The sequence below is a fragment of the Lactuca saligna genome, chromosome 8 (assembly GCF_052625555.1).
Source record: "Lactuca saligna cultivar CGN05327 chromosome 8, ASM5262555v1, whole genome shotgun sequence".
Classification (NCBI taxonomy): Eukaryota; Viridiplantae; Streptophyta; class Magnoliopsida; order Asterales; family Asteraceae; genus Lactuca; species Lactuca saligna.
Window position 1 is genome coordinate 177,242,688 of NC_136424.1, and position 10,363 is coordinate 177,253,050.

The 10,363-nt window shown below is 27.3% G+C and overlaps 1 protein-coding gene across 1 annotated transcript; it reads right to left on the minus strand.

The window, feature by feature from the left end:
* Positions 1 to 5,991: 5,991 nt before the first annotated feature.
* Positions 5,992 to 10,147, minus strand: LOC145008304 (uncharacterized). The gene is made up of 5 exons (XM_078966918.1): positions 9,911 to 10,147; positions 7,849 to 8,013; positions 6,677 to 7,471; positions 6,391 to 6,605; positions 5,992 to 6,287 (listed from the first exon to the last, which is right to left on the minus strand). The coding sequence occupies exons 3-4, from the start codon at positions 7,322 to 7,324 to the stop codon at positions 6,534 to 6,536; spliced, it is 720 nt and encodes a 239-aa protein (XP_078823044.1). The 5' UTR covers positions 7,325 to 7,471; positions 7,849 to 8,013; positions 9,911 to 10,147; the 3' UTR covers positions 5,992 to 6,287; positions 6,391 to 6,533.
* Positions 10,148 to 10,363: the final 216 nt, after the last annotated feature.

Below are 10,363 nucleotides of genomic sequence, written 5' to 3' on the forward strand. Positions count from 1 at the left end.
TTCCTGCCGGCAAGTAAGGAAAAATATTTGCATTTAAATATGTATTGTCATATTTAGGAAGGATATACACTATAATAAGAATAATAAGATTTTTTTTTAAAACTTACCATATCAACATCTTTCAATTTTATTTTTTATTCATCTCTATTCAACCAATCTACAAAGTATTTTTTGAATAGATTGTATCTATTCTCATCTTTCTCCTTTACCTCCTTTTCCATTTGTTCTTTTACTTTTTTGTCAATCCTTTTCTTTTTGTCATCCTTTTTTGGTTTAGGAAGTTGCTCATCCTCAATATAGTTTGTCTAAATGTTAAATCATTTTTGATTTTAGTGTATAATCATATGTGAATTTAAATATATGATATAGATGATATTAATTTAGTGTTAGAATCATATATGTTTTACTTACAGTCATTTGGACAGACAAGAAAACTTTTTATGGAGAATTATTAATGTCTCGGTCCTTCTCGTTGTAGTTGAGTAGTTCAGACCATGAGTCTATGACATCCGAAAATAGATATTCTCCGGGAAACAAACTTTCAAATACATATCGGAATACCACTCTTTTGTTTAATGTGAATAACAGTTGATCACTGTAAATATTCAAAAAAAATGTTCTTTCATATTATTATATACATGAATATAATCACATATGATTTAATAAAATATGTTAATATAATTATTATATTCATATCTTTAATCACATGTGCTTTACTAATTATTAAACAAGTATATTTATATTTATTTTTGTAAATGTTAACTTACTATACACTTCCTTGCAAATTGAAAAGTCGAATAACCAAGAATTTCTTCTTCTTTTGTTAATTTTGTTTTCAAGCAAATGGCTCTCTCTTCATATGGAGATCTCTTAACTTCAGTTGGCTTCTTCTTTCGTTGTTGCCGAGGTTCCTGAGTTAGATTTTGGTGTTCTGTAAGCTCAGGTAAAGACTCTTTGTTTTGATTTGTTGTCGAGGTTCCTTAGTTACTTATCTTTGGGTGGCTCTTTCTTTTTGGATCTAGCATATCTTTCACCAGATCTTCTTTTTTACCTTCATCTTTTGCAATATTCTGCAATTCATATATGATTATAACCGTTAGAAAAATATTAGAATCATAATTTTAAAATATTTATAATTACTGTTAATCACATATGGTTGTAAGTTTAAGTAAAGTGATAATTAGTTTCAATAACATGTGATTGTACCTTTAAGAAATAATAAAATCATATGTGATTACCTTTATAAAGATATGATATTGTACAAATAGACAAAATAATATTTACCTTTGTCATGTCTGGGTGGTGGCTCTTTGTTTTTGTATCTAGCACATCTTTCACATCTTCTTTTTTACCTTCATATTTTTCTTCATCAACGGTATTCTGCAATTTATATATGGTTATAACAGTTAGAAAGATACTAGAATCATAATTTTAAAATTTTTATAATTACTCTTAATCACATATGATTGTAAGTTTAAGTAAAGTGATAATTATTTTTAATCACATGTGATTGTATGTTTTAGAAATAATGAAATCATATGTTATTGAATTCATAAAGATATGATATTGTACGAGCACACAAAATAATATTCACCTCTATCATCTCTAGAGGTGTCTAGTGACTTATATTGAGATCATATAAGGGCGTCATAGTCTCTTCTTTTTTATCTTGGTATTCTTTCATGGTCTTTTCATAAAGAGAATTGAATTCATCATCATTTAACATTTGGGTACTGTAAAACTCTAATTTGTTTTCAAAAATACTTTCAATAACGTTTGTTATTATTTTGTTCACATCTTCAAAAATCAGATAAACAAAATAAGTTAGTAGAATAATAACTTGTGATTATATAGGAACAAATGTTGTTCAATGAAGAGTTTTTGTAGATATTTATTTAATGATCAGTTATATTGTTGTTTACCTTCTCCTTCTGCATTTTGCTCTTCTTCATTATCATCACCTTTTTCATTTTCAACACCTTCATCATGCAAATTCATGTCATCCAAACCTTGATCATTATTGACTGTCTTTTTAAGTATTGTAATCAATTGTGTTAAAAGATATGGTTATAGTAAAACAAAATACTTTTTGTTGATTACGATCACATGTGATTAGTTATATAGGTACAATAATCACTTGTGATTATATAGGAATAAATGTTCTTCAATGAAGAATTTTTGTATATATTCAATTAGGGATTTTAATCATTTAATTATTTGTGGTTATAATCATATAATCAGATGTGATTATGGATGAATATTTATATGATTGAACACAGTCATATGATTTATCACCTTCATGCATGTTTTTTGAAAAAAAAAAATCTTTTTGTTTCAATCATAAATGAGTATAAAAAGGAATACATGAATAACAAAACGTTAAATCAAGAAATTAAACATTAATATTAGTATAATTGAGTTTTATTTTAACTAGTAAACTTAGGTAAATTGTTCGACATCGAAACTAGGGTTTGATTTTAAAAAAAAAAACTTTTGAATAATACCGATTTCTATATATTGATGAAACTAACAGTAGGAAAACTCGAAAATCGAGTGATATTCATAAAAAAAAACCTCGAAAATAATGAGAATCAAGTGATATTTACCTTTCAATGAAACCTTCAACATCGTTTTTTTTCTGTTTTTGACGACATATGTATCGTTTTCGTTGAAAATGGTTGAAATGTTAGAGAGAAGCAAGGGTTTTTGTTGAGAAAAATAAGGGTTTTTGATTGCTTCGAGGATTCCGACCATGTATGTTTGGAACCAGCTTATATTTTTTTTACGATTATACCCCTTTATTTTTTAAATGCGATGTGTTTTGGAAGCAATTAACTTATTTACATTTATGCCACCGTATCGGATACAACTTTCATAGAGATGGACAGTCCCAACAATATAACTGGATAGGCCCTACAATATAACTTTTGTTCTCAAATGTTCTCACGAGATTGAACGCTCCCTATATATATATATATATATATATATATATATATATATATATATATATATATATATATAGAGAGAGAGAGAGAGAGAGAGGTTCATTTGAGACCACCTATATTTTGTGAGACATGGGGACCAAATTTGAGCCTTTGATCAAAACTAATCTTGTGGCTCATAAGAAACGTGATTAACACTAATTAATATAAAAAAATAGTTAATTAGGGGTAGATTAGTCACTAGGTTAAATTTTAGATCATCAGATCTGTTATCTTCACATTATCACAAAACCCAGTTGCTTAGATTCTTTCTACCAATTCACACTAATCGATCAACATTCCATAATCTTCCATTCATGCTGATCAATCTTCTATTTGCTTTGATTTGAGTGATTGAGGTTTATGTTCATCTATCGACATCAACAATTCATTACAAGATTTTTATCGATTTTAGTTCTGTGATCATCGATTTCATCCACGGTAGAAGTTCAAGCGTTCAGTCGATTTCTGCTAATCTTCATCTTCAACAATTGCTACCGATCTTTCAAGCTGTGCTTTTTACTCTACATCATGATTTTATCAATTGATCAAGGTTTGAGTTTTCTTCCCCTGAGTTTTCATCACTTTCAGATAAGCGATTTTTAGCTATTCATCAACATTGGTAATCAATCATCAATTGAAATCGATTTCCATCACATTGATGCTTCAAGTTTACTCTCAAATTAGGTGTTTTATCAATTTAACTTCATCTTAAATCTATTATCATTTCAAGTATTTGATTTCAGCCATCGATTATCAATTTCAAGCTTTTGGTTTTTTATGTGCATTCGAGCACATATTAAATGAAGATAAGCAAGCAAAAACAACGTATTTTTGTGTTATTTTGTGCTCATTCTATAAAATCAATGATGTATGTATATAACTATTATTCTTTTTGAGCCAATTCTCTTACATTATACGTGCACTCCACTTGTTTGATGAAAGTCCTAAATGAATAAAGAGTCTGATGTAGAGTCTAATATATCACTCCTTCCTTCCCACCCTTAAACTTTGTTACTATTTAATGATATTAACCCTAAATTCCAAGATGGTTTTTCTTAAATTAGTGATGATTGGTGTACTTCTTTTTTCAGTGGTTGAAGGACATACAACTATCATCTATGCAAATGTTCAGTGTATATGTTGGAAGAAGCATATCATCCCTATCTTGCCACCATTAGTTAATGATGAGAACTTCAAGATTCAAGAAGCATATTGACATGTTGGTTTCAATGGTTCTTGGTCCATGCTAAGAAGTTGATGGATGATGAGGATTTAGTTCATCTTTAGATTTGAAATCTGCAATGAAGATGTTGGTTTAATTTACTCCCTGCACTCTCTTTATTTATTTCTTGATGAAATTGTTCTCTACATTTGTGCAACTTTAAACATTGTTATTGCAGTAGATATATATATATATATATATATATATATATATATATATATATATATATATATATATATATATATATATATCCTAATACCCATAAAACCCCTTTCATCCCTCGTACAGTGTAAAGTGGTACATACAATTATTAAATTAGCTAAATCTTTCATGTCTTCTATCATTACAACTTTTTAGGTAAGTCTTGAATGGAGCTGTAAAGAATGTGGCTCGATAATAATTCTTGTAGTGTCTCATTCAATGTAATGGGATGTTGTAAATTTGCTTATATATATATATATATATATATATATATATATATATATATATATATATATATATATATATATATATATATATATATATATATATATATATATATATATATTTGGTTTCAAGTGATGTAGTTGAGGTAATTGAATAAAACGATAACACTATCTTCTAAGTTTTTTATTTTTACATTGGTATTTACAAATAAATTGTGCATTATTTTAATTTTCTTACATATATATTGCTATATTCTAGTTTGATATTTGATATTCATATAATCATTTAGTGTTACATTCTATTTAGAATGTTCTACATATACAAACATCCTATAGCATTATTCTATAAGAATATTAAGTTGTAACTTGAATATAGACAAACCTAATTAAATTATTATGTTAGAATGGTATGTATATTCAGAATATTAAATATAACATTAGAATCTTATGTAATATAAGTTCATTTTATATGTTATAACACAATTTAGAATATTACACTTTAATATTATAATATTCCATATAATTTCATAATATTATGTATCAATTAACAACATATATAAATACTGTAACCTTGTGATATATTTTTTATAATACAAACTTGAAATTTGGTTTTTAATCTATGAGGTTTTTAGAATAGGTTTCAACTTCCAGAGAAAAGTTTGATATTTATCCTAAGAGTATTCATTTCATTTTATAAACTTATATGTTTCTCACTCATTTAAAAAGTTTATTAGTCTAGGTTCCTACATATTATTTGGTTTTCTACACACTTGAAGGGAATGATGGTATGAATTAGAATATTTCATATTATAATATAATATTACATCATATTACAATCTTTCAGATTATTACACATTAACATTATAAACATTTCTTTTCTATAAATCAATTTTTTTCTATGGACTATTCTATATATTCCTATAACACTATAAGTTGTAAATTCATAATATTATATAATATTTCATATACTATTAGAATCTTACAAGTTAATTGTACACATTACAACATAATTTTAAAGGGCAAACATCTTTTGTATGATGATTGCAATATAATATTATATAATCTTACATAATTTCTGCATTGAAGTATATATAAATAGTCTTATGTATGATAATTAGAGTATAATGTTTTGTTACCAAATTATTATAATACAATATTATACATGTAAGAATATTATATTAGTATATATATGCAACATCTTTTATTATTCTAATAGAATAATGATGTCTTTAACATTATTCTATTAGAATATTCTAATTTTTTTTTGTTTACTATTGAATATTCTACCATGACCATTAAGAAGTGATCATATTACCAACTATTCATTAAGCATTAATCACCTAATAAACCATATCAAATTTCTTACATAATACTAGACAACATTTTTTTGTATAATTTGTTCAAAATAAGATAGATATTACAAAAGGAATTGTTGTTTAGTCACCATAACTACATTTAAGTAATTCCAAACTTCTATCAAATCCTATTTATTACCCTTTTCTCGACTAGAAAAAAATATAGTTGAAAATATGTCTCTAAACTTCCTTATCATCTCTTCGTTCTATTGTCTTCAGAGAATTTCGATAGACAATGCAAGATAATATCTTCCATATTATCCTTTTCAGTTGAGACATTGTTGAAAATTGTTTCATACTCCTGGGAAAAAAAGGCATTAGAATATTTTTCTTATATTAAGTTAGGACATAATTAAAGTATATTCTAAAACATAATTAAATAATATATTCTACTTAGAATATACCTCAATCGTGTGTCCTGATTCTCATTCTTCTAATTCTCATTCTTCTCACGTTCTAAATTTGAACTTTGTTCAATTAGATTTCCAACCCCAAATCTACCAGCTTCAATCTCAAAAGATTATCTTTCCTTCAACTTATCTGTTGTTCACATCGTAACAAATAGTGTTTTACGTTCTATTTTTTGGAGCTTGCATTCAATTTCATCACAGTAAATTAGCTGCATTATTTCAACATCATATTAGATATCCATTTTTAAGAAAAAAAAAATAAGTATATGAAAAAACATACCAACAACAACAAAAGCGGGCCTCTGTAATAACACTTGGGGTTGTCTGGACGCCATCTCCCTTTTGAATTTTTTACACAGTACAATAAATACGCACACCAATCGATTTTAGAAATATCATCTACTTCAACAAGTGCTCTAACTGGAACTAAGTTGTTTGTCCCCATAGGAATGGATTCTGCAAACGTATTAACAAATAAAGCGATGAAACCCAACTTGAAATTCATATCTACCTGTTCGGATTTTTGAATAATCTTCTTGTAGTTTGTTGCATTTGCCTTTCCACCTTCAAGTTCCTTCATCCATCCATCAAACACTTGATGATCTTCGCTAACCATATCCAAGTAAAATAAGCCTTTTCTAGTTTTGGGTAAACCAAACACTTTATGAATTTTTTCCTTTGTGATCTTTATTCTTTTTCCTTTAATCAGAATACTGTTTGTGCCTTCATCATAATGCTCAAGCATAAAAAGGCAAAGTTTTAAGAGAATACTCTTAATGTTGATCTTCAAAAATGCTTTAAATCTCATCCGTTTTACCCACTCTTTTTGTTCTAATGTCAAAGAACTTACAGCATCTGTCATCAATCCAGGTGTCGATCTAGTGTTTATTGAAGGCAACTCCTTGACGGTTTTTCTCTTTGACAGCATCTTTCACAGTCTTTTTCTCTTTGACGGTTTTTTGCTTCTTTATTGCTGCACGATTGTCCTCACTATTCTTCTTCCTTTTTGCTTCTTTAATCTTTGTCACTCCTTTAACATATTTTCCATCACCGATTCTCTTTTTTACATAGATTCCTTCATTAGATTCATCATATAATTCATTACATCAGTCATAAATGTTAGTAACACCACAAAAATCCAAAAATCCTATATCATTTAATTACAAAGTGATATTCCAAAAGAATATTATACATATACACTTATTATATCAGAATATTTATATGGATCAAATTGGTGTTTTTGTGTGCTGAACGAAAAAGAATGAAAATTTCCGTTTTTACCCCTCTGTGTCTTGATCTAATACCAAAGTCCCATTCAGTTATTCTATTAGAATAAGATTAATAGAATGTAGAAAAACATTAATAGAATATAAAATATTTTATTATAATACATAGAATAACATAAACAAATAAGATAAATATTTTATTAGAATAGAATAACTGATAATGTACCTTTTTTTTCTTTTTCTTTTGAAGTTGTAGTTGTTGATTCATCGATAGACTTCGATGATTTTCTTTTTTGAACCAACCATTTGCCTGTTGAAGTTTCCACTTCATTACTTCTACCCGCTGTCATCATTTTTACTTTTGATTTTGTCATTCTTGTTATAATATTAACTGCATGAAAATAATTAATGTTAGTATAAACAGTTGCATAATATTATAATTATAAACTATAAAGTCAAAGATTGAGCTTAAAAGTGTAGCAGTTTAAAAGTATTTTCTTCCTTCTTTAATTGATCATCATTTTTACTTCATATGTTATATGTTCTGTTTAGAAAAATAAAAAATCTAATCATTATATTTATACCAGGGAATTGTCACCTAATTTCATCTTTCAACAAAGTACCAGTCAACAATTCTAAAAATCTCTCAAACCAGCCATTTTTGAAACAGGGGTAAAATTTTCAATACTTTGCAATGCATTTGCACAAGGTCCTTACTCCTGCTAGTTTGATTACTACCGATTTTGTAGATTAATTTAAGGTTATTTTTTACATTTTCGCTTGCTTCTTGAAAGTATGGTATATCTTGCATCTTATTTCATTTCGTTTCACCTATTTTACTTTATGATCCTAATAATGGGTATTTGCCTAACCCTAATCACTAACAGTGTGTAGATTTGGAGAATGGAGCAACAATAGAAGATCAATTCTCGAAGCAACATCCTTGTTATCAAACGAGAACAATGATATATAATGATAATTAACAGAACTATTGAAATTACCTGGAATTTCTTGAGAAGTTTTGGTAATAATGTCATTTAGATGATCTAATGGCGTAGATTCTAAAGCACGTGTTGATGTATCCATTTTCTTTGATAGAAATATTCGATAAGAATCAAAGTAAGTAAGTTTAGGGTTTTATCGAGGGATTAAAGTGCAGAACTCCGCAAATGAAATCGATCCAAAGAGAAATCAAAGATGACGAGTTCAACATCACAAGAAGTTAGTGTTCTAGTTGATTATCGAGGGTTTTCGTGTAACAATCGGAAGATGAATTTCAGGAAGCAGAACGATGATTGAGATTTGGATCAAATGGGTTTTAGTGTTCGTATCTAGGGTTTTTAAGAAGAATACCGAGTGTTTTTGTGTGCTAAACGAAAAAGAATGCAAAATTCCATTTTTGCCCCTCCGTGTCTTGATCTAATCCCAAAGTCCCATTAATTTACAAAAATGTCACCGCCTATTTTATGGTTTAATCTAAATTAATATCAGCCTTTGATTATTCAAGATGAGTGGTCAAGATATGGTCTCCCCGTCTCACAAAATCTAGTGGCCTCACATGAACCTAATCCAATATATATATATATATATATATATATATATATATATATATATATATATATATATATATATATATATATATATATATATATGAGTTAGGTTCAAATGTTTTCACTATCTATTGTGTGCATGTATGATTAATTATGGACTAATCATTTTAGTTATTTTAAAAAAGAAATTAATGCATATTAAATGCTGAAGATGTAATTAATATCCATTATATCTTCAACATTTAATATACATTAATTACTTTTTTTAAAATAACTAAAATGATCGGTCAAGAATCAATCATACATGCACAGTGAAAACAAAATAACTAACTCATATATATATATATATATATATATATATATATATATATATATATATATATATATATAATTTTCATTGATATTTTAGCAACTTTTGAAAGAGATTATACTGTATTTATGAACAGTAATTACAAAAGATATACGGCATGTTTTAAATTTTATTTTAATTGCACCAATATGAATAGTTTTCCAGGTTCTTGTTAATCATCTAGTTAGTTGACTACTAACTTTGTTCTAGAAACAAAACAGATTCTCAGCCTAACATATACCTACATATAAAAATAAGAGTTGTCTATTTTTTTGCTTAATTAAATTTATGACTCAACAACGTTATTGAATTTGTATATAGATTATAAACCCTAGCTTCAAACATAATCATTACTTTGTAAATATTAGAAAATGCACACAAAATCATACCTTTTAAACAGGGAAATCACGGCCGCAGTACTCTGGATCGAGTCGGAAAATCCATTGACAATAGTTTGTGAACTAAATTCATCGAAAATACCATATAAATATCGAAATTAACAGAAAAATTAACGATTCCATCCACCATGAACATTAGGATAACCAAATGATTCTTGAAACTCATATCCATAGCAGCTAGGGTACAAGCCCTAATCCCATACACTATTTTGGAAGCATAAGAAGAGAGGGTTTAGTAGTACCAGGTTAAACAATTTGAAAATTACCAAATTGACCCTGGAAGGATCTGGAATATTTTAGTGGCGTCAAATTCGAAATCACTGTAAAATCCATATTTTATGCCTCAAAAAATAATCCTAATAAAATATCATCTGTAAAATTTAAATATAATAGATTGGTTTCATTTTACAAAATACTTTTTGTCAATAATACGATTTTCAAAAA

Coding starts and splice junctions, on each gene's coding strand:
- LOC145008304 (XM_078966918.1), bottom strand. CDS start 7,324: ATGCTGTCAAAGAGAAAAACCGTCAAGGAGTTGCCTTCAATAAACACT. Junction 6,606..6,676: donor GCCCGCTTTTGTTGTTGTTG/GTATGTTTTTTC, acceptor GAAATAATGCAG/CTAATTTACTGTGATGAAAT.